This window comes from Dictyostelium purpureum (genome assembly GCF_000190715.1).
Source record: "Dictyostelium purpureum unplaced genomic scaffold DICPUscaffold_82, whole genome shotgun sequence".
Taxonomy (NCBI): Eukaryota; Evosea; class Eumycetozoa; order Dictyosteliales; family Dictyosteliaceae; genus Dictyostelium; species Dictyostelium purpureum.
Genome location: NW_003519419.1, coordinates 65209 through 88846, shown reverse-complemented (window position 1 = coordinate 88846; position 23638 = coordinate 65209). Strand labels below are relative to the sequence as shown.

At 26.6% G+C, this 23638-nt stretch overlaps 9 protein-coding genes across 9 annotated transcripts; 4 read left to right on the top strand and 5 right to left on the bottom strand.

Moving 5' to 3' along the window:
* Positions 1-243: 243 nt before the first annotated feature.
* On the top strand, positions 244-1992 carry gpaL (G-protein subunit alpha 12; the record flags this gene model as incomplete). The annotated part of the gene is made up of 3 exons (XM_003286856.1): positions 244-716; positions 1007-1132; positions 1527-1992. The coding sequence occupies 3 exons, from the start codon at positions 244-246 to the stop codon at positions 1990-1992; spliced, it is 1065 nt and encodes a 354-aa protein (XP_003286904.1).
* A 795-nt stretch (positions 1993-2787) lies between these two features.
* Positions 2788-5669, top strand: DICPUDRAFT_150923 (oxoglutarate dehydrogenase; the record flags this gene model as incomplete). The annotated part of the gene is made up of 2 exons (XM_003286855.1): positions 2788-3275; positions 3473-5669. The coding sequence occupies 2 exons, from the start codon at positions 2788-2790 to the stop codon at positions 5667-5669; spliced, it is 2685 nt and encodes an 894-aa protein (XP_003286903.1).
* A 182-nt stretch (positions 5670-5851) lies between these two features.
* On the bottom strand, positions 5852-8206 carry DICPUDRAFT_31643 (uncharacterized protein; the record flags this gene model as incomplete). Its single annotated transcript, XM_003286845.1, has 2 exons — positions 5852-6325; positions 6386-8206. 2 exons carry the CDS (start codon positions 8204-8206, stop codon positions 5852-5854), a joined length of 2295 nt encoding a protein of 764 aa, XP_003286893.1.
* A 3750-nt stretch (positions 8207-11956) lies between these two features.
* Positions 11957-15814, top strand: DICPUDRAFT_150921 (uncharacterized protein; the record flags this gene model as incomplete). The annotated part of the gene is made up of 1 exon (XM_003286854.1): positions 11957-15814. The coding sequence occupies one exon, from the start codon at positions 11957-11959 to the stop codon at positions 15812-15814; it is 3858 nt and encodes a 1285-aa protein (XP_003286902.1).
* A 205-nt stretch (positions 15815-16019) lies between these two features.
* Positions 16020-17282, bottom strand: DICPUDRAFT_77776 (uncharacterized protein; the record flags this gene model as incomplete). Its single annotated transcript, XM_003286844.1, has 2 exons — positions 16020-16750; positions 16976-17282. 2 exons carry the CDS (start codon positions 17280-17282, stop codon positions 16020-16022), a joined length of 1038 nt encoding a protein of 345 aa, XP_003286892.1.
* Positions 17283-17696: 414 nt separating this feature from the next.
* Positions 17697-19254, bottom strand: DICPUDRAFT_87364 (uncharacterized protein; the record flags this gene model as incomplete). The annotated part of the gene is made up of 2 exons (XM_003286843.1): positions 17697-18864; positions 18950-19254. The coding sequence occupies 2 exons, from the start codon at positions 19252-19254 to the stop codon at positions 17697-17699; spliced, it is 1473 nt and encodes a 490-aa protein (XP_003286891.1).
* A 467-nt stretch (positions 19255-19721) lies between these two features.
* DICPUDRAFT_87363 (uncharacterized protein) lies at positions 19722-20198 on the top strand (the record flags this gene model as incomplete). The annotated part of the gene is made up of 1 exon (XM_003286853.1): positions 19722-20198. One exon carries the CDS (start codon positions 19722-19724, stop codon positions 20196-20198), a length of 477 nt encoding a protein of 158 aa, XP_003286901.1.
* Positions 20199-20374: 176 nt separating this feature from the next.
* On the bottom strand, positions 20375-21998 carry DICPUDRAFT_31657 (uncharacterized protein; the record flags this gene model as incomplete). The annotated part of the gene is made up of 3 exons (XM_003286842.1): positions 20375-20958; positions 21031-21487; positions 21567-21998. 3 exons carry the CDS (start codon positions 21996-21998, stop codon positions 20375-20377), a joined length of 1473 nt encoding a protein of 490 aa, XP_003286890.1.
* Positions 21999-22440: 442 nt separating this feature from the next.
* Positions 22441-23221, bottom strand: DICPUDRAFT_150917 (uncharacterized protein; the record flags this gene model as incomplete). Its single annotated transcript, XM_003286841.1, has 2 exons — positions 22441-22863; positions 22982-23221. 2 exons carry the CDS (start codon positions 23219-23221, stop codon positions 22441-22443), a joined length of 663 nt encoding a protein of 220 aa, XP_003286889.1.
* Positions 23222-23638: the final 417 nt, after the last annotated feature.

Here is a 23638-nt window from a genome sequence, read left to right as displayed (position 1 = left end):
TTGAATTTATTTTTTATTTTATTTTATATATAATTTTATTTTTTTTATTTTTTTATTGTTTTTTATTTTTCAGAATAATTTTTTTTTTTTTTTTGTTTTTTAAAGAAAAAAAAAAAAATAGAACAAACTAAATTTGTTTATAATAATCAATCTTAATTATAATCAAAATTGTTATTAACCATTATATATTTTCTAATTATTAGTAATAGTAATAATCAAATATCATAAAGATTAATAGATAAAATGTGCACCAGAAATAAAAAAGAACTTACAACAGAATATTTAAATAGTAAAAAAATCGATAGGGAAATTAGAGTTGAATCAAGCCAATTACAACCACTCAAATTATTATTATTAGGTAGTGGTGAATGTGGTAAATCAACTATTTTCAAACAAATCATTTCATTCCAAGATGAACAAACTAGAAAGGAATATACTCCACCATCAGACTATGTCATTAGAAATATATTTTTAAATATCGTCACAGCCATGAACACTTTTATCAAGGTTGCTCCAAGTTATGAAATCGAATTCTCTGAAGAAGAAAACCAAAAGATCGAAACTATTTTACGTGTATTTGATGATTTAGAAACCTTAAGCCAATCAACTTTTACCTCAATTGCAGATAATATTAAATATCTTTGGAATACCAAACAAGTTCAAACCATATATAACCACCCAAAAAGAATATATCAATTAAACGACTCTACTGAATAGTAAGTAATAAATTTTAATAATCAATTTTATTAATCATATCATATCATAATAATAACAGCACATATAATTTATGCCAATAATGGTTCTGTTCAATAACAATTGTAAAATACGGTTTTTTTATTTTCATATAATATTTTTATTTTTTTATTATAAAATTTTATTCACATACCAAAATATATTTTGATGATATAAAATTTTTTTTAAATTTACGTTTTTTTCACTTCGCAAAAAAAATATCTTAATCATTCAAAAACTCATCACTAATTCCCCATTTTTTTTTTTATTGAAGCTTGATGAATAATATTGATAGATTTTCTAAACCATTCAAACCTTCACAAAATGATTATTTAAGAGTTAGAGTAAAAACCACTGGTATTGTGGAGGCTGATTTTAAAATTGAAGCTGTTCCATTTAAGTAAGTTATATTTTTATTTTATTTTTATTTTTTTATTTTATTTTGGATTTACGTTCAGTTTTTTTTTTTTTTCCCAAACAAAAATTTACGAAAAAAAGATAAAAAAAAATCAAAAAAATCAAAAAATCAAAATATCTAAACCCAGTGTTCCCAAATTTTTTTTGAATAAAAAAAAAAATTTTCAAAAAAAAAAAATCGATTTTTTTATCGGACCGTAGAAATTTCAAAAAAATAAAAATAATAAAAATAAAAATAATGTGAATAATAATAATAATAATAATAATAATAATAATAATAATAATAATAATAATAATAATGATAATGATATTAATAATATTTAATAGTTTTATGATCAAATATTAATTTTTATTTATTTTTTTTTATTCAATTTTAGATTGGTCGATGTTGGTGGCCAAAAGAATCAAAGAAGAAAATGGATTCATTGTTTCCAAGATATTTCAGCAATTTTATTTGTTACATCAATTAATGATTATGACACAGTTTTAGAAGAGGATAATTCCACCAGTAGATTTACAGATTCATTAGAACTTTTCAGAGAAATGGTTAATAGTGGTTGGTTCACAAAGAGTCCATTCGTTGTCTTCTTTAATAAAGTAGATCTCTTTAAAGAAAAAATTAAAAGAATTCCACTTTCACAACACTTAAATGATTTTACTGGTAACAATTATTCATATGAAGAAACCTCACAATTCATCAAAAACAAATTCCACGGTACTATTACAAATCAAAATAAAATTGTATATCACCATTTCACTTGCGCTCTTGATTCACACGCCATTGAAGTCGTTTTCAATTCAGTTCAACATTCCCTTTTAATGAATGTAGCTGAAGTCTTGTAAAAAAAAAAAACAAAATATAATAAAAAAAAAAAAAAAAAAAAAAAGCAACAATAATAAGCAACTAACACAATAACAAATAATAATAATAATAATAATAATAATAATAATAATAATAATAATAATAATAATAATAATAATAATAATCATTTGTATTAACAATACATTTACAAATAATATAATTTTTTTTAAAAAATTTCTATTTTTTTTTTTATAAATAAAGTTAAATAAAAACAAATAACTTAAAAGAAAAAAAAAAAAAAAATAGAAAATATTTATATTATAAACTACTATTAAACTTTTTATTTTTTTTTGATAAAAAAAAAAAAAATAAATTAATAAACTGGAAAGTAATATTTTTTTTACTTTTTTTTTAAAACTATTTTACCCCCAAGTATAAAATTTTCTTTTTTTTTAATTTTATCTTTTCTTTTTTTTTTTTTTGGATTTTTTTCTTATTATTTCTATATTTAAACTCTCAATCACACACACCACCCAACACAAACCACACATATAAACTAACATATATGGTGTGTGATAAGTGAACGATAAAATTTTAATTTTTTAAAATTTTTTTAAAATTTTTTTTTTTGATTTTTTTTAAATTTCTTTTTTTTTATATTTTTTTTTAAAATTTTTTTTTTTGTTCATTAATTTAGTTTTTTCATTTGTTTAATAAAAAAACATAATATATATTTATTTATATTTTTATATATTTGTTTCTCTTTTTTTATTTTTTTTTTTTATTTTATAAATTTAAAACTTTTTTATTTAATTTAAAGATCGATAAAAAAAGAAATGATTGGATTAAGATCAGTTATCAAAAACTCCAAAACTACAGTCAATGTAGTAAGAAGTTATTCAACAAATAATTCAACCCTTTTAAATATTTCAAGATTAGTCGACGGTTATAGAAATCATGGTCATTTAGCAGCCAATATTGATCCATTAGCAAGAATGGAAAGAGTTAGAAGTGAACTTTTAAATTTAGATAGATACAATTTAAACAAGGACTTAGAAATCCCATCAGTTAAAGAAATTATTAAATTGGACGTAGATACCATCGATGAGGTTGTTCAATTCCTTGAAAAAGCTTATTGCGATGACGTCACAGCACAATTTTCTCACATCGAATCAGTTGAAGAAAAGGAATGGCTTTATGAAAAATTTGAAAGTATCCAAAATGAAACAATTTCAAATGAATCAAAAGTAGAAATCTTAAAAAATTTAATTAAATCTGAAGTTTTTGATCACTTTATGCAAAAGAAATTCCCAACTTTTAAAAGGTAAAATTTATAATGGTTATAATAATAATAATAATAATAACAATAATAATAATAATAATAATAATAATAATAATAATAATAATAATAATAATAACCCAAATGATATGAGTACTTTTAAAATCATGTTCGATTAAATTAACAAATTAAAAAAATTTAAAATTTTTTATTAATTATAAATTTTTTTTTTTTTTTTATAGATATGGTTTAGAAGGTAATGAATCTATGATGGTATCATGTGATGCAATTTTTAAAGAATCAGCCAAAAGCCAATTAAAGAATGTTGTTATTGGTATGCCACACAGAGGTAGATTAAATCTTTTAGTGCAAATGTGTAAATACCCAGCTAAAGATTTCTTTTGGAAAGTTAAAGGTAATTCAGAATTTGACGAAAATACAATTGGTCTTGGTGATGTTACTTCACATATTGCAGTTAGTAGTGATTTAGAGTTTAATAATGGTGAAAAGGTTCATGTTTCTCTCATTCATAATCCATCACATTTAGAAGCAGTCGACCCAGTTGCTGCAGGTAAAACTCGTGCTAAACAATTCTATGAAGCTTCCAATGGTGGTTCAGAGTCACTTTGTTTAATGTTACATGGTGATGCTGCTGTTGCTGGTCAAGGTGTTGTAACAGAAACTCTTCAACTTTCTCAACTCCCAGGTTTCACTATTGGTGGTTGTATTCATGTTGTTGTTAATAATCAAATTGGTTTCACTACTATTCCAAGTAATGGCCGTACCAATCGTTACAGTAGTGATATTGGTAAATATATTGGTGCCCCAATTATTATTGTAAATTCCCAATCACCAGAACAAGTTGAAAAGGTTAGCAGATTAGCTGTCGAATATCGTCAACGTTTCAAAAAAGATATTGTTATCGATTTAATTGGTTGGAGAAAATTCGGTCACAACGAAGTCGATGAGCCAGCTTTCACACAACCAACAATGTATGATAACATTCGTAGAAGACAATCAATTCCACAAAGATATGCAACTAAGATCATTTCTGAAGGTATCTATAGTGAAGCTGAACTCGCCTCATTCACCCAAGCTGAAAAAGATGCTCTTGAAGCCCAATTCCAACTTGCACAACCAGAAAACTTTAAATATTCACCAATGGATCATCTCCAAGGCAAATGGAGCGGTTTAATTCAATCTAAAACTATTCAAAACGATGCTAAATTAGATACCGGTTATAACGTTAAAGAGCTCGAACAAATCGCTCAAGATTCAGTTAAAGTTCCAGCTGATTTCAGTGTTCATCAAAGATTAAATCGTTCATTCGGTAATGCTCGTCTTGATAAATTAAAATCAAATTTAGCTGATTGGGCCACTGCTGAATCTATGGCTGTTGGATCACTCATGAAACAAGGTTATAATGTTAGAATTTCAGGTCAAGATGTTGGTAGAGGTACATTTAGTCAAAGACATTTCAATTTACATGACCAAGCTACAGATCGTGTTTATCAACCACTTAATAATATGGGTGCTTCAGGTAAATTAGAGGTTGTTAACAGTAATCTTTCAGAATTTGCAGTCTTATGTTACGAATATGGTTATTCATTAGAATCACCAAAAACTCTTCCAATTTGGGAAGCTCAATTTGGTGATTTTGTAAACACTGCTCAAGTTGCTGTTGATCAATTTATTTCAGGAAGCGAAGCCAAATGGTTACGTCAAAGTAGTATCGTCCTTCTTTTACCACATGGTTATGATGGTGCTGGTCCAGAACATTCATCATGTCGTATTGAGCGTTTCCTCCAACTTAGCGATACCGAAGCTGTTAATGTAAGAGATGAAGAGCTTGTAAACAAAGAAACCAATTTCTACTTTATCAATCCATCAACCCCAGCAAATTATTTCCATGCTCTTCGTCGTCAAATGATTCGTAACTATCGTAAACCATTAATTGTTGCTGGTCCAAAAGTTTTACTTCGTCACCCAGCCTGCTTCTCTCCAATCGAAGATATGGCACCAGGTACCCACTTTGAAACTGTTCTTAGCGATCCAGATACCGTTAGTAACCCATCAGCCATTAAACGTGTTATTTTCTGCAGCGGCAAAATCTTTTATGATCTCCAAGAAGAAAGAAAAGCCAAAAATATTCAAGATGTTGCTATCGTTCGTTTAGAACAAATTGCTCCATTCCCATATGAACGTGTACAAGAAGAAATCAATCGTTACAGTAATGCCACCAAATTTGCCTGGGTCCAAGAAGAACAACAAAATAGTGGTGCTTGGTCATTTGTTGAACCACGTTTCAAACAACGTTTCGATCAAACCTCAAATATTAAATATATTGGCAGACCACCTTTAGCTGCCCCAGCCACTGGTATCTCAACTATCCATAAAAAAGAAACCGCCAAATTATTAGTTGACGCTTTTTCTTTTTAAAAAAATAAATAAATAAATAATATAAATAAAAAAGATTTTAATTTTTAATTTTTAATTTTATTTACAGAGGTTTTTTATTATGTTTATAATATCATAATTATTATTTATTAATATTATTTATTATTATTATTGTTATTTTTATTACTATTGATTATTATTTATTTGTTGCTATATTAATATTATTATGGTTTAACAAGATCAGAACCAAACATACTCTTTCTTCTACTTTCATTACTTAGTGGCCAACTATTTCTTGTGTTTAAATTAAGAGATAAAACACCTTCAGCACCGACCCAACATGAACCATAATTTGGCTTCTTTTCACGTTCGTATTGCTCTTTTGGAGGTGTCATTTCTAATAAAAGTTTTTTAGCATTTCTTAGGACCTGTCTTGCACTATCTAATACACTAACGGTACAATGGAGCCACATGAAACCATAATTTGGATCAGCATTAATACAAAGTTGCTCCAATTTCGAAATATCACAATTTGGACCTTTTTCCATGATTTCCAATCTAAGTAATTCGATGAATGAATCACCAAATTGTGGTGTAAATTGAATAGCAAATTCCAAAAATCTTCTTGCTTCTTCTGGTTCATTATTATTTAATGCAATTCTAGCACCTTCGCACCAAACTTCACCTGATTTTGGAACCTAAATAAAAATAAAATTAGTAACTCTTCAAGTATGCCAATATAATCCATCTATACTTACAAATTGTAATGCTTTTTTAAATACGTGTAGTTGAGCCTTAACACCTTTTAATTGATTTAATTGAATAAGAGCTGCCCATAGTCTACCAGCACCACTATGGATCTTTAATGATTCTTTAGCTTCTTTAATAGCGGCTTCGTAGTTATTTGCTCTCATTTCTAACAATACGCTTTCCAAGAAAACCTTCCAATCCAAGCGAGCTTCAACGTGAGCAATTTTTAAAATACGACGAGATTTGTTAATGTTACCTGCATATTCTTCCAATCTGGAGTACTCTAAGAGTACAAGTGATCTTAATTTTGATGGAACTTCGTTAAGTGCTCTAAATACTAATTTTCTTGCGACTGCGATATTATCAGCATTTAATTCGGTTCTACTTCCGCCTAACCAAACTTTCCATAAAAGATTTTCTGGGCATAATTCAACACTTTTAACATAGGCAGCACGTGATAGGGTAAGATTTTTTGAACGCTCCTCGATCTGGGCAGCTTCAAAATAAATTTTCCATGTAACTTCTCTTGAAACAGCTTGTCTTGCACGCTCTACTGTACTTCTAGTAGCTTGAAGGAAACCGTGGCTAGTTTTTTCATAAAGGCGGAGTGCACTGAACCATAATGGACCGTATTTAGGATCTTCAAATAAACCTTTCTCTACAATATTAATAGCTCTTTCATATTCTTCGCAACGCTCCTCTAACTTATAGGCTTCTTGATAAATTGGGCCATACCATGGGACATGTTTCATGAGATACTTGAAAATCTTTCTAGCAACATCAATATTACCAGCTCTAGCTTCTAATAAACCACCCTCCATAACAGCTCTCCAAGTTTTATATATTGATTGATCACGTAGCTGTGAAAGTAATGCTCTGGCACCTTCGAGATTATCCATTTTTTCTTCGTGTCTAATACCTTTAATAAGCAAGCTTTCATTATAGGGGCAATGTTTTAAACCAAGTTGAAGAATTTTTTGACACTTTTCTAATCTACCGTAATCTTCTTCCATTTTAGCATACTCTAACCAACCTTGGCTAATATATGGTTGAGTACTTGTTACTTTTCTATAAAATTTACGAGCCAACTTTAAATTATTTTGTCTATTTGCTAAATCGGCCAATTCTAAATAAACACGCCAATGAACTTTTTCTGGTAAAACATTTAATGATTGGAATGCAAAATCCATTGCAATTTCTAAGCCTTCCTTTTCCTTTAGTTTAAATTGTTTAATAAAATGCTTATATTGTTGCTTTGAAACTGGGCTCTCGACTAGCTCTCCTCTTTTTGATTCATTTGGTGGTGGAGGTTTTGAATGATTTGTGCTCAATAACTCTTCATTATCAGATTCATTGTTTTGTTGTGCCTGTAATTGTGCCTGTTGTTGTGCTTGTTGTTGTGCTTGTTGTTGCGCTTGGTGTGATTGTTGACTCTTTTGTTGAGATTGTTGCGATTGTTGATTCTGTTGGTTTTTATGCTTTTGATTTGAATGTTGTGAACCATGATGTTGCTGATTACCATGATGTTGATTATTGCTATTACTATTTATATTATTACTATTATGGTGTTGATGTTGATGTTGGTGTTGATGTTGATGTTGGTGTTGATGTTGGTGTTGATTTGAATGATGTTGATTACCACCATGGTGGTGATGTTGATTAGAATGGTGTTGGTTTCCATGATGATGTTGATTTGGATGGTGTTGTTGTTTATGACCATGTTGTTGGTTTTGTTGATGGTGATGAGATTGTAAATGTTGTTGAACTTGTTGGTTTTGTTGAGATAGGGGTTGTTGGATTTGTTGTTGATGTTGTTGTAGGGGTGCCATACTTGGTGATGAATTTTGTGGATTTTGATTATATATGGAATTAATATTTGGTGATGGATATTGAATATCTTTTTGATAGGAAATTGGTACAAAAGTATTTTTATTTGGTTGAAATGGGGCAACCAGTGGGTTGAACGGTTTGTGAGATGAGGCCATTTCTCTTGGTGAAACCGGGACAGCTAGATTTGGTGAATTAGTACTAGATCTTTGATTTTGAAACTGTTGAAACATATAGTTTTGTTGGACCTGTGGCGAAGATGATTGTTGTTGTTGTTGTTGTTGTTGGGGTGGTTGTTGTAATTGGATTGGAGGTGGTTTAGTAACAATTGGTCCATAGGCTGATGTCGAAGTTTTACTATATAATAGGTCTTGTCTTTGTAATAAAATTTGTTGATTTTGGGTTTGTTGTTGTTGTTGGTTTTGGATTAAAAACTGGCTATCTGAAGATTGTAAAGAAGATGACCATACATCGCCGTATGGAGAAGAAATTGTTCCATTTTGATATAAATTTAATGGCCTTGAGATTTGGTTTTGTGGCTGTGATTGTGGTTGTTGTGGTTGTCTATATGATAAATTACCACTGTTATTGCTACTATAAATAATATCATGACCTATAATTGGTGAAGATGTTGACATTATTGAACCATTCATAGGTGACACTGATGAACCAATTGGGGTGGTAGGTGCGGATCTGTTTTGTTGTTGGATTGGTTGGTATGATGGTTGATATGAAGATGAATGTTCACTTTGTTGTGAGTAAATATAAGGTGAAATTGGTGGTGTAGATTTAAAATGTTGTTGGTTTTGTTGTTGCTGTTGTTGTCTTGATGAAATAATGGATGAAGTTGGTGTTGAACTACCTTGTGGCAAACCATTTATATTTCTTTCAGGGTAATAATAACCGTTACCATGATGAAGATGGCCAAACTCCTCGCTATCGCTTAAATTCTCTAGGGATTTTTGTAAAATTTGAAACTCTTCGTTTAGTTTTGACTCTTCATCATCTTCATTATCATTTATTGCACTGATACCGTTAATGCTAAAACCATTAATATCACTCGATAAACTTGTATTATGGTGTTGCTGTTGGTGTGATTGTTGGTAATGGTGATGAATTGAGGGTGATGGGGATGGTGATGGTGATTGTTGATTCATTAAGGGGCTTACTATTCTTTGAGTATGATGTGTATTAGTTATAATGGATGCTGAATTAAATGCAGAACCCTGGGGTGCTTGAAAATAAGTCTTATTTGTTATTGAATGTTGTTGTTGATTATCATCGATCTCATAACTATTATAAATTGGGGAGGATGTTTGTGCATATGATGGGTTATAATTAAAATTTCTAACCTGTTGTGAATATTGTTGTTGGTATTGTATTGGTTGCTGTGATAGTTGCTGTGGTTGTTGTTGCTGCTGTTGACCGATCGCCAATTTATTAAAACTATATGATAATGTGTCTGAATCGTTATTCATTTTGTACTAACTTTCTTTTTTTAAAATTTTTTAAAAAAGAATTAACCTAAACTATTTGTATGGCTGCTGTTTTTTTTTTTTTTTTTACAAATATAATATTTTATAGAAGATTAATTTTAAATACTATTCTTAAAGATCTTATTCTAAAGAACATTAAAATTATATGCTTCAAATAAAAAAAAAAAATATTAAAAAAAAAAAAAATTTAGTTGTTAATTTTAAACTAATGCTAAAATAATAAAGATATTTGTTAGAATTATGTTTATTGCTGCTTTTTTTTTTCTTTTTTTATTATTACTTTTTGAATTTTTGTGGGTTTTAAAATTTTTATTAATTTTGAATAAAAAACTAATGATTAAACTATACTTCTTTCTACCTCCTATATATTGTTTTTATTAAAAAAATTAAGGTTAATTAAATTTTATATTATAACTATATAATATATTATTTATATTATTTGTATTATTTGTATTATTTGTATTATTTGTATTATTATATTATATTTTTTTTTAATTAATAATCATTATAATTTTTAAAACAATATATAACCTACAATTATTATTACTATTAGTATTAATTTATACAAATAAATTTTATTTATATATAACTAAAAAGTAATGAAGATGATGATGGATAGATGATTTTGAAAAAAAAAATAAAAATAAAAATAAAAAATAAAAATATTTTTTATTTTATTTTATATTATATTATAATTTTATTTTTTTATTTTTTATTATATCCGTTGAGAAAGTGGATTATTAGTTATTATTTTTATTATTATGCGTTGTTATTGCTGTTGTTATTGTTGTTGTTGAGGTGAATTTAAATACAATATAATTAAATGTGTTTGTTTGGTGTTATGTTGTTAGAAAAATAAATAATATTAAAAAAAAAAAAAAGGAGGGTAAGAGTTCTAACGGTTAACATATAAATTTAAAAATTTAAAAAAAAAAAAAAAAATTAAAAAAAAAAATTTAAAAAAATTGAAAAAAAAAAAAAAAAAAAAAAAAAAAAATTTAATTTAATTTTTAAATTATTTTTTACTTTCCATTTTTCAATTAATTTTGTGTTTAGTTTAATATGTAGTTTGTGTATCAAATTTTAAAATTTTTTTTTTTTTAACACAATACACATGTGGGGTGTTAATAAATCTATTTGAATTATTATATTAAATTAAATTGTTTTTTTCTATATTAATAACTTTTTTTTTCCACATAATAATTATATTTTTATATTAATAGAATTATCATTTTTGAATAAATTTTTATACATATTAATACAAATAATAAAATTTTGAAATTTCATTGTTTTATACTATTATTTAAAATTAAAATTTTATTATTTTATTTTGGGTGGTGAAAAAAAGACCAAAAAAAAAAAAAAAAAAAAAAAAAAAAAAAAAAAAAAAAACCTCCTTTAAACCCAATGGTTTAAAAATTAATGATAATTATATTTTAAATTTTTTATGATATTTATTTTAAATTATTTAAATACTTGATCGATCAATAACCCATGAATTGAGATATTTCCTAAATATGAGGGTTGGTTTCCCCAAAAAAAAAAAAATCAAATAAAAAAAAAAAAACACACAAATTAACAAAAAAAAAAAAAAAAATCAAATAATTTTGACTCTAAGCATAACTATTTTTGTTAATTAGTTTTATAAAATATTGTAATAATTTGTTTTGGTCTCTTTTTTTATTTAATAATAATTTTTTTGCCAAAACAATTCATTTTTTTTTGAAGTACGAAAATTTCTTTTAAAAATTTTTTTATTTTTTAAAAAAAAAAAAAAAATTTTTTGTTTTCTTTAATTTTTTTTTTTTCGTTATTTTTTTATAATTTTTTTTAAAAAACTTAATCATTTTTTTCGAAAACATTTATTTTATATGTTTTTAGTTCAATTTTAACCTTGAATAACTTTAGAAAAAGGTAATAATAACAAAACTAAAACAATAAAAGAATCAATAACACACATCAAAATCAAAAAATCAAAATCAAAATAATCAATAAATAAAATCATAGTTATAAAGAAAACGAAATATTTATTTGCATATGCACAATTTTTTTTTTTTTTTCTATCATCTTTACATTTAATAAAAATTTCAATAATATTTATAATCATTATAAAATATATATATATGTATATATTAACAATTATTTTATTTTTTATAGAATTTAGGATTAATAATTGAATTTACCATATTTTTATTTTTTTTAATTTATTATTAATATTTATAAATTGTAATAATAAAATAAAAGAAAAAGTAAAAAATGGTTTGGAGAAAATTACCAAAAGTTGTCTTAAAACAAAGACAGTCAATTGGTACATATAGACAATCACTTCAAAATCAAATTAGACTTTTTTCAACCATATCAAACAATGGCGAAAATAATAACAACAACGATAATAAAGAAGGCGAAGATGATAACAACTTACTCAATATGGCACTTTCAATGCAAAAAATAAAAAAAAATGTTAATATAAAAAATGATAACGATAATAGTAATAACAATAATAATAATAGTAATGTCGAAGCTACCCAAGATAGCGTTTCATTAGAAACTTATGATGAAGCTTCAGATCCAGCTAGAATTTATTTAGAACAAAGAATACATGAAAATGGTGATTTAAAGACAGATGATGGTGAATTAACAGATTTATCATATTATGATGCTTCAGATAGAATAACTATGGCTCACACCACCACTACAAACAAAGAATATAATGGAAAAGTTTCAAAGAATGAAAAGGCTGTTAGAATCGAATTTATTAAAGCTTTTCAACACTATAATCCAAGACCAAGCGAAGCAGAAGATATCACAGATGATAATGAAGTTACTCAAGTTCAAGAATTAGAGCAAATGGAAGATCAAGGTGAAGCTTTACCATATGAAATCAAATATCCATTAAAAGATTCAACTAGAACTGATATTCTCATTAAATTTATTCAAAACTATAAAGCCAATGGTGAACAACTCTATCGTCAATATATTTCTCTCGAGCAAGTTGGTAATTTTGGCCTTTTAAAGAAAGATTACTCTGATGAATTCCCACCATATGTTGATAGAGTAAATGGTAATATTATGGTTTATGATCCAAAATTCTCTGCCTACAAATACTACAGTAACATTTACCAAGATGAAACTCAAAGATTCTCTAAAGAGCAAATCCTTCGTTCAAGATTCTTTAATGATGATTTGGTTATTATCTCTAAATATCTCAAATCTTCACCATCAACTATTAGAAATGCTATCATTAAAGACCAAAAGCTTTTTGAACAAGTTTTAAGACTTATTCGTATTGATCAACAATCAAATGCTCTCATCCAAAATGCCCCAGAATTAGACCCATCCAAACAATCTACTATTATTGCTAAAATCGCCCAAGAAACAGGTCTTCTTCCAAACGAAATTGCCAATAATATCAATTCTACTAGAGACCCAGAATATCAATTAATGGATAACCCATCATACTTTATCAAAAAGGCTAAAGCCAAACAAGAATCCTTTTCAGGACCATTAGAGCGTTCATTCAATAAAGATGCTCAAGATACAAAAAATGATGAAATTCTTCAACAATACAATATTAATATGGCACCAAAAGATATTTTTTCCTTTGATAACATTCGTGATCAATATTTAAGAGACCAACTTTCACAATACTATCTTGAAGTCAACAAAAGAGAAATTCCAAAACAATCTAAGAAACAACAAGAACAACAAGAACAATATAAACCAATTCCAGCTGGTTATGAAAAATATGACGCTCCAATTGAAGATGTTTTACCAAGCAAGCCATCATCAATCGACAACTTTAATCCAGACTTTTATAAAGATTTCATTCAATATAGAGTTCTCGCTATGCCACACGAAAACTTAAGAATGCAAGAGGTTCTCGATGCTTATAAAGATGGAGAAGATTTCCAAGATCTTGTTATCAACGACGGTCGTATCAAGAGGGATGAAGTTAGATTCTTTATGGAAAATTATTTAAATAAAGATTTTGAAGTTGATTTTGACAAAGTTCAAAATGATATGGAATCTTTATATTACAAACAAATTATTACTGGAAATAAAACCACCACTAATAAGCCATCATCATCATCATCATCACCAGAATTACAACAATCAAAAACTGAAGGTTTAATTGATTCATCAATTGTTTCATCAGTTTTAAATATTAGTGAACATTTTAATATTAAGCCATCATCAGAATCAGGATCAGCATCAGCTTCAGCAGAATCAGATAAAATTGGTAACATTGAATTAAACGATCAAGAAAATTCACCATTATCAGAAGAGTACACCATCGAAAGTGATTTAAATAATCCATCAGAACAAGACGATACCAACATTGATGCAGAATTATTTTTAGATAGTGACGAAACTTTAACTCTTGATTCCGAAGAATTTAAAGAAACCGAATATACCCATAGTCAAGAACAAGATTATGAAGGTGAAGAAGAAGAAGGTGTCGATTTCTCAGAGGACCACGAAGTAGAAGAACATAAGGAAAATAGTAAAGATACCTCAATCAAAGTCCATCAAAATATAGAAGATTACGAATACGAAGGAGTTAGTGGATATTATGATGAAAATAGTGTATTCCACGAATACAATGATGAAGAAGGTAGATTTGTTCTTAGAGATGAAAGTGGTGAAATTTGTGGATATGAAGAGGGTGAATACGATGACGAAAGCTATGAAAGCTACGAAGAAGAACCAACAGAAGTAACACACCCAACCGATATGGATGAAAGTGAAGTTCCACAATCTTTCAGAGAAGAAGGTAAAGGTAATGCTATCATGGCCAACGACTTAAACGATCCATTTTTCAATGAGGAACTTGCTAATGCCGGTGTTGGAGAAGGTGAAGAACATGAAGAGCTTCCACAATATTTAGAAGACGGTGATGAACTGTTTGTTAAAGATATGGAGCAATACACCGATTCGCTCTTTTTAACCATCGAAACTGAAGAAAACACCATTACTTTTGGCGAGCTCGACGATGACGAACTTACTTTCTCTGGTGAAAATAATAATGCATTCTCAGAAGAAGATAACCAATTAGTTCCATTTGAAGTAGACTTTGGTAAAATTCAAGAATCTATTGAAGCTAAAAGATCACAATTATCAAAAGAAGATCTCCTTCAATCAGTTCAAGAAGATTTTGGTAACAACTATTATGATGGTCTTGTCCAAGATAAAATATTAGAAAAAATTAAAGCTCGTTTATCACCAGAAGCTTACAATTCATTAATCGAAATTTTAGAAACCCCAGAAAGTGAAGAAACTCAAGAATTAGAACAATCATCAGAGGAAGATGCCAAGGTTGAACAAATTCTTCAAGAAATTAGATCATTAAGTGGTAATAAAACAGCTAGCTTTGATGATATCGATGTCGAAGAAGAATCAGAATCTATTGATGAATATAGCGAACTTGAATACCCAGAAGATTATGACCACGAAGATGATCGTGGTCTTGGTTTCAGATTTGATGAAAATGAAAACGAAGAAGAAGAAAATGCCGATTTAATTCATCCAGAGGGTATCCAGCAATTTGAAGATGCTGTTGAAGAAATGGAACTCTTTGAATTAATGGAAGGTACTTACGAAGAAGATTTAGATCTCCTTAGAGCTGAAGCCGATATGTATGTTAAGAGAAACGAAAAGAAAATGAAAGTTTTAGCCAAGAGACGTGCTTTTGCCAAACAAATGAGAGATAAACAATTAGAACAAAATAAACTTAATCCACCAGTTAAAGCTCCATATGTCATTCCAGTTCTTCCAACTGGTAAAAATATTTATACCAGCGTTTTAGCTCCACCAAACTCTTACCTCAAACTTCAAACTATTAGAAATCAACCACAAAATAAAGAAGCTCATAAAGAAATCATTCAAGAATCATATCGTGCCCTCTCATCAAATGCTTTCTATGGCGTTAAAGAGGCCGAATTTGCTGTAAAGAAAATCCATAGAGAACTCGGTAATGCTGAAGGTTACAAGAGATACCGTCAACATAGTAAAAAAACCACTAAACCAGTTCCAAGTCCAATCTTATCAAAACCAGATCTTATTGTAGAAACTGAAAAACTTAACGATTTTAATCCTTTATACAGAAATAATTAAATCATATAAATAATAGTAATATATAATCGAAAAAAAAATCAAAAAAAAAAAAAATAATTAATTTTTAAATAAAAATATTATAAAATCTAAAACTATAAAATTTATTATTTATTTTTAAACTATATATTTTAACTTATTGTTTTATAAAATTACAATATTTTATTTTATATATTTTATAAAAATAAAACTCTTATAAATAGTTTATTTAAAATTGATAACCTGCATCTAAAGTTGATGAGACAATACCAAGCACACCCGCAGTATTACTACTAAGACCAAAGGTATGTTTTTTTGATTTTTCTGCTTTCAATGCCGATTTGCTTGATTTTGGTTTTATAGGTTGTTGTAAATTTTCTTGAATAAAATTATTGATTTCGTTTGGTTCATATCTATGCTCCATACAGAGTATAGATGTTTTTAAATTAATATCTACATCCAAATCTGGGTATTCATGCTTTATTATATTAAATATATCTTTGGCTTTTGGGAAATCTTGTTGAACACCATGACCACGTAAATAGCATAATCCTAAACCATTAGAGCCAATACCATAGCCTGCATCACTACTTTTTTGAAACCACTGTGCTGCTAATTCATAGTTCCTTTCTACACCGTGACCATAATAAAGACATTGAGCTAAGTAAAAGAAGCTTATCGACTCGTTATTTTGTTGGGCGGCGATATAGAAGAATTTATAAGCTTCGTTGTAATCCACTACATGACCATGACCTTCATAAAAACAAATACCTATATGAGAAGAGCAGTTATTATCTACACCTAATGACGCTGATAATTTAAAAAGGTTGAATGCTTTTTGGTAGTTGTGATAATTTAATGTACCATCATGTAAATAAACAGAGTATGTTGCTAATGCTTCTTCATATCCTAAATTTGAGCTCTTTTCTAACCAAAATTCTATTTTGGCTCTGTCATTACCTGTAGTGGCATAGTGTTTAAATAAATCATAACATGCTTTTGGGTGATCTTGAATTGCTGCTTTTTTAACCATTTATAGGCTTTATCTGGATTAAGTCTAATATTGTTATCACCATAAAAATATGACGATCCAACTAAAGTTTAAAATTAATAATTTATTTTTATTAATTTTTATTTCTTTTTATTATTTTATTTTTATTATTTATTTATTTATTTTATACTTACGCCAGGCTTGTGATGATGAATGGCCTCTTTCAGCTAGTTTTTTAATTACTTTAATATCTGGGTTTGTTGATAAAGAATTTTTAAATTCTATATCTGATTCGGTTGATGGGGATCTGGATTCATAGTGATTTTTTTTTATTAAGGTCATTGTTGGAACTGGTAATACCAACGATGGTAGTGGGGGTGGTGTTAATGAGCTTTGGTTAGATCTTTGTTGTCTTTGTGGTTGTTTTTTTAATAAGGTTGGTTTTAAGGGTGGTGGTGCTAAATGATCATTATCATTATCTATTAAATTAATATTATCCATTTTAATTTTATTATTATTTGTAAAATCTATATTTATAGGTTTTTTATCTATTGCCAAGGGCTTTTAAATTAATTTAAATGATTATGCAGTTTAAATAAAAAATAAAAAATAAAAAAGTGTCTTAAAATTAAAAAATTAATTTTTTTATTTTTTAATTTTTTGAAATTTTTTTATTTGTCAAAACATTCAAAGAATAAAAAAAAGAATGGGTGTGATAGAAACAAAAAGAATGAAAAAAATTAAGATATCTGAAAATTAATTATAATAAAATTAATTTTTATGACCTAATTTTAAAAATAAAATAAGAGTAATCTAAATTAAATTTCGTTAAATAAAAAAAAAAAGATTTTGGATTTATTTGTTTTAAAAAAATTTTTATAAAAAAATACTTGTAAAAAAAAAAATTTATTAAAATTAGTTTTTGATTGATTGGTAAATATTTCCTCCATTTGAATGATTGATTTTAATTATTTCGATTTGATTTACTTCGCCCTTAATAATTTCTAAACACCAATGGCCTTTAAATGAAAAAGTACGTTCTTGCATTGGCAAAAGCTCGAAAATATTACCCTTTTTAACACTTCTTCTCTTTTGACCCCTGAGGGTGGCTCTTTCTATTCTACTATTATTTTTTACAACAAAGAAGCCATTTGAACTTCCGGTAAATAGATTTGTAGCAGATCTTGTAAAACAAATGAAATAACTTGAATCACAATAAACCTTCCATTGATCATGGTCGCCCAATTCGTCGCCTTTGATTTTTGTTGTAGGCTCGATTGATCCCACCATAGTTGAGATATAATTACAAGTATATTTAAACAAATCACCAATTTTTCCAAGCCCTAATTTGCTGGGTCTATTGGCTGATATCATGCCATTTTGAGCATTTAAAAAGAATGAGTATGATTGGTCTTGATATTCATAGGTTGAGTAGTAGAATGGTATATAGACTAGATTGAATAGCTTTTCATTGTATATTACATTTGATGAAACATTCTTGACGAATAAAGTTTGTTCTTGTTGTTTTAAATACTCTACAGACATTGCTTGTTCTTTTTCCAATAGATAGTTTGAATAGTCACGGTTCCAAACCATTTCTGGTTCATATCTACTTAGTACATCGGCTTGTTCGAGTATTGCATGCTTTTCAAAGTCTCCCAGTGTAGATTCTGTTGTTTTTAAAAAATCGAAATGAATATCCATGCAATTCATTATACCATCATCAATGAGTAAACTCATTGAATTGCACCCCAACAATAATATTCGATTTACAGTTCTTGTTATATAGCCATCAACCTTTTTCCATTCCACACCTTTATCTTTTATTAGTTCCTCTAATGGTAAATTGAAATTGTTTGTATTTATTTCGCCTGTACCTGAAATTACTGAGGAGTTTGTTGATGGTGTTTTATTTTTTGGTGATGGTTGTTGATGTCGATTTTGTTTTTCGTATGAATATTTGGTATGTAATAATGAATCATATGTAACAAATCCAGAAAATTCTACATTGTAACCAACTTTGTATGAATAAAATGGTATATAAACTTTTTTCAATGATTCTGAGTCCATAATTTTTTTGAATCTATATAAAGAGATTTTTAAAAAAAGGTTTGTTAAAAATGAAATCTAAAATTGAACGTAATGTAATTGTATCTATTGTTATTTACCCAGTTGGTGTAAACCATAAACTATTAACCCAATCTTCATATATATTGGTTGCTTTTTTGGGTGATACTCTAAACTCTGAATACAAAACTGACATCAATTTAGAATCGATATGGCATTCCCTAAATTCTTTAACCAATTGATATTGTTTATGATTCTCTTGAGAAACGATTGATGAAATTGATGGTAAAGTAGGTATAACCATTGGTTGTGTCATAGATGGAGGAACTACTATTTGTTGACAACACTCGTTGTCTGATTCCAATCCTCCTGAATTTGGATAGTATGGTTGAGGTAAAGGTTCCATTATTTATTTATCTAAATTATCAATTTATTTATATATTTATATATTTATTTAAATAAAAATATAATTTAATATAATTTATAAATAAATTTATTTTTATTTATATATAAACATAACTAAATAGATATATTTTTAAAAAAATAAAAAAAAAAAAACAAAATTAAAAAAAAAAAAAAACAAAATTAAAAAAAGTAAACTTAAAAAAAATTTAAAAATTTAAAAAAAAACAAATTTACATTTCTTAAAAATAATAAAAAATAATTAAAAATATTTCTTTTTAAAGCTTTCAACGAAACCTAAATAAATAAGTGTGCTTACCACAAGCATATTAATTGAACAACACCCAAAAAGGTTTTTTGACTTAAATAATTTTTATTTTTATTTTTTTAAATAATTTTTTTTTTTAATTTTTTTTTTCAATTTTTTTTTTTTTTAATTTTTTTAAATTTAATAAATATTCAAAAAAAGAAATGTTAGAAACAGAATTATTTTTGAGTAGTAGAGTTTATAAGAAAGAAAACTCCAATATCTCATATCAATGTATAATCAATCATCAAGATGACGAAAAATATGTAATATTGGAATTATTACCAAATCAAAAAACAGATGGTAATGGAAAAGAACTTCCAAATCTTGAAAAAAGATATGTATTTGCATCAACTGACACAGAGGCATATCACAGTGGTCAAAAAGATTGGTATGTTTCTAACACTAGAGAATTAAATAAAAACGCATTCAGGTCACCAAAATGTTTGGGTGGTGGTATTTGTACAATAGATCATCAAAATAAAAAAATAAAAACCTATGGCACATCCTATGGCTATGGCGATCCACCATTAGATATTCTCACCGATATTTTAAACACATGCTTCCCAGATTATGATTTAGACATTAACATTACATCAGAAGTTAGGGAGTTAGTTAAACCAAAACATAATAGATATTAAAAGAAATAACAATAAAAAAAATTAAAAAAAATGAAAATAAATAAATATATATTATAAAAATTTATATATATATATTGTAAAAATTTTCGAGTATAAAGATTATTTATTTCATTGTACCATTATATTTTATATATTACTAGATTTTTATATATTATATAGTTTATTATAACTATTATTTATATACAACCAGTACACGATGAAATATAACCATCTTTTATTTTTGTTTCTACAGAACAATGGCATCTTCTTTTTAGGTCCAAAGAGGCCAAGTCCATGTTATTGTGAATGATTAAAATTTGAGTTTGGTCAATAACTTTACGAGTTGTTTCGGCTTTTGATTTATCGGTAAGGTAATCGAAAATATTAGGTAAAGGAACACCAGGTAAATTACAATTCTTTAAGAGAGATTTGATTTTTAAACCATTAAAGAAACCAATCTTTTCTTCTATATTTGGGAGAATTGGTAAGAGATCGTAATATAATTTTGAAAAGTTTAGGAGCCTATTAATCGGTCTGGACTCTACGGTATCAGTGTTAACCAAACATGTTGCGAATGAACAATATGAGGATGGCTTAATACTGTACAACCCATATCCCATTAAATTAAACATTGGTTCTAAAGCTTGGCCGATATTCAATGGGAAGAAATCATCTGAACAAATTGTATTATCTGTTGCCCTTTCAATCTCTTGAATTAACTCATAAGGGTCATTAAAGTTGCAGCATAGTGTATCTTGAATATCACTATTATTTGTTGATGCTGTCGATTCGTTACTACTGCTACCTGTATTACTATTATTATTACCACCATCATAATTATCTGTAATATTACAATTATTTGTAAAAACCTGATCCAATGATAATTGATTTTTGATTTTTAATGATTCTACTAATTCCTTTGGTGGTCTTTCTAATGATAATACTATAAACCTAATTAATGTATTATTTTTTCTGAGTAATGATAAAATCTCACCAAGATTGGCAAACTTTCTTTCCATTGCTATAGTAACTACACATTGAATATCTGAATATTCTCTTAACACATTTAATAAATTATTGATATCTCTAATGAAATGGTTTTCATCGCCTCTTTTTAAAAAATATTTTACTGCTGGATAAACCTTTGCACCCAATAATGCTGAATCACCCAATTTTGCGATCGAATGTAACCTATCCAATGTACACTCCAATAAGATAGCATATCCCTTTAACTGAACTGATATAAATCTAACCTTTTCATTTATTGAAACTATATCATTACAACCCCTAGCTATAATTTTTAACACAAACTAAAAAATATAAAAAAAAAAAGAGTTAATATGTATAGTTTTTATAGCGATTATAGTTGTTGTTACTATAATTATTTACTTTTCTATTTTTTGGATAATATGTTTGAAATTGTAATAATTGTTGTTTAATTTCTTCATCATTTAAAAACTTTTGATTTTGAAAGATGTTAAACTCTAATATAAAATTGGAACTTGTAGGATTTTTTGCTATTTCTGGTTGATCATCTTTATTTATATATTTTCCCATTGACTCGATATCTTTGATTCCTCCATTACCATTTAATTTATTGGTACCTATGACTGGATCGTAGGACATCATTCTTTTAAAAAACTTATTGGAGGAGCAATATAATGTTTCTATTGTTTGCTGATGTTGCTGATCGCATAAACATTTTAAATAAATCTTTTCATTCCTTTCGACAACAATTGCTGGCTTTAAAACCAATCCCTTTCTATCTAAAATTGTGCAAACTGGGCAAAATGTTTGAGTTTCGTATAAAATTTGTTCCATAATCATAATTTACTACTTTATTTCTATCTATTTAATACATTAATTTTATATAATTCTGTGACACTATAAACTGATAACTATGATATTGTGTATTATTATTGTTATATTGATAATTTATAAATATTGTTATTTTATGTGTGAAATAATATAGTTTGTGTTATTAGTGTGTGTGTGTGTGTGTTTATATTTATTATTTTTAAAAATAATAAATATATTGTGTATATGCGTTGTCGCTTGAAAAAAAATAAAAAATCTTTTTTTAAATTTAAAAAAAAATTTTAAAAAAAAAGAAAAAAAAAAAAAATAAAAAAAAAAAAATAAAATCAAATAAGATATACTCATTTTTTCTAGATAATTACAAATTGTAACAAGATATTGAGGTTTATAATAAATATATACATGAGATATTTAATTAAATATTATTATTTTTTTTTTATTTTTTTTATTCTTCGTCATCTTCATCATCGCTTTGGTCATTGTTGAATGATGCAATTGGATCCATCCAAATGGTACCAACAATAAAACTGCAAATTTCTTTAGTTGGTTCTTTTAAAAATCTTAAGAAACCTTGGATTTCTTCCAATTCTTCTGGTTCGAATTGATCATCCATATCTGGGTGTTTATTATTTTCTTTTGATTTTTCATAAAGTTCAACTGGAGTTGAAGTAATTTTAGTTTCTTCTAACATATTCTCTGGTTTTGATGGTGTTTGAGCTGAAATAACAATTTGTTTATTCTTTATAATATTATTTTCTTTAAAATCGATATATAAGGTAAAATCAGTTTCACTTTCTTCAACAAAGAAATCTGAAACATATTGTGGTAAATTTTCAAATGATCCTAAACCTAAAAATAAATTGGTGAACTATACAAGTTTATAAATAAAAACTTAATGTTAATAAAAAATTCTGTTATAAATTTCATGTATAAATGAATTTGAAAAAAAAAAAAGAAAAAAAAAAGATGAAGTTAATAATACATACAATAGTAGCCCAAAAATTTGGAATCTCTTTTAATAATTCTCTTCTTTCTCTGTATAATGATTCGGCATTTTTATAGTTTTCTTTATCACTCTTTAAAATTTCGAAATCTTTATTATTTGAAATATTTTGAATTTCGTCAGCTAATGATTTTAAATCTTTACTTTTATCGAAAACATCCAAATAAACAGCTTTTGGATCTTCAATTTCGTTTTCAATTTTAGTAGCTTTCTTTGATGACATTATTGTAATTAGTATTAGTATATTAATTAAAAATTAATATTAATTTAAAACAAAAAAATAGAATAAAAAAAATAAAAAAATTTAAAAAAAGAAAAAAAACGAAAAAAATTAAAAAAAAAAAATTAAAAAAATTCTTTTTTTTTTTTCAAATTAAAAATTAAAAATTTATTTATTTCCACCTTATTTCATTTTAAAATGAAATAAATCATCTATTATTACCAATAAACTTGATTAATTTGTAAAAATAATCACTAGTTTTATTAAATTGAATTCTTGTTTTATTTTTTTTAAAAATAATAAAAAAAAAAAAAAAAAAAAAAAACAATATAAAATATAAAATATAAATCAATACCCTAACAAATTCAGATAAAATATATTATTATTTTTAAATTTTATTTAAATCTGTGCAAAAAAATA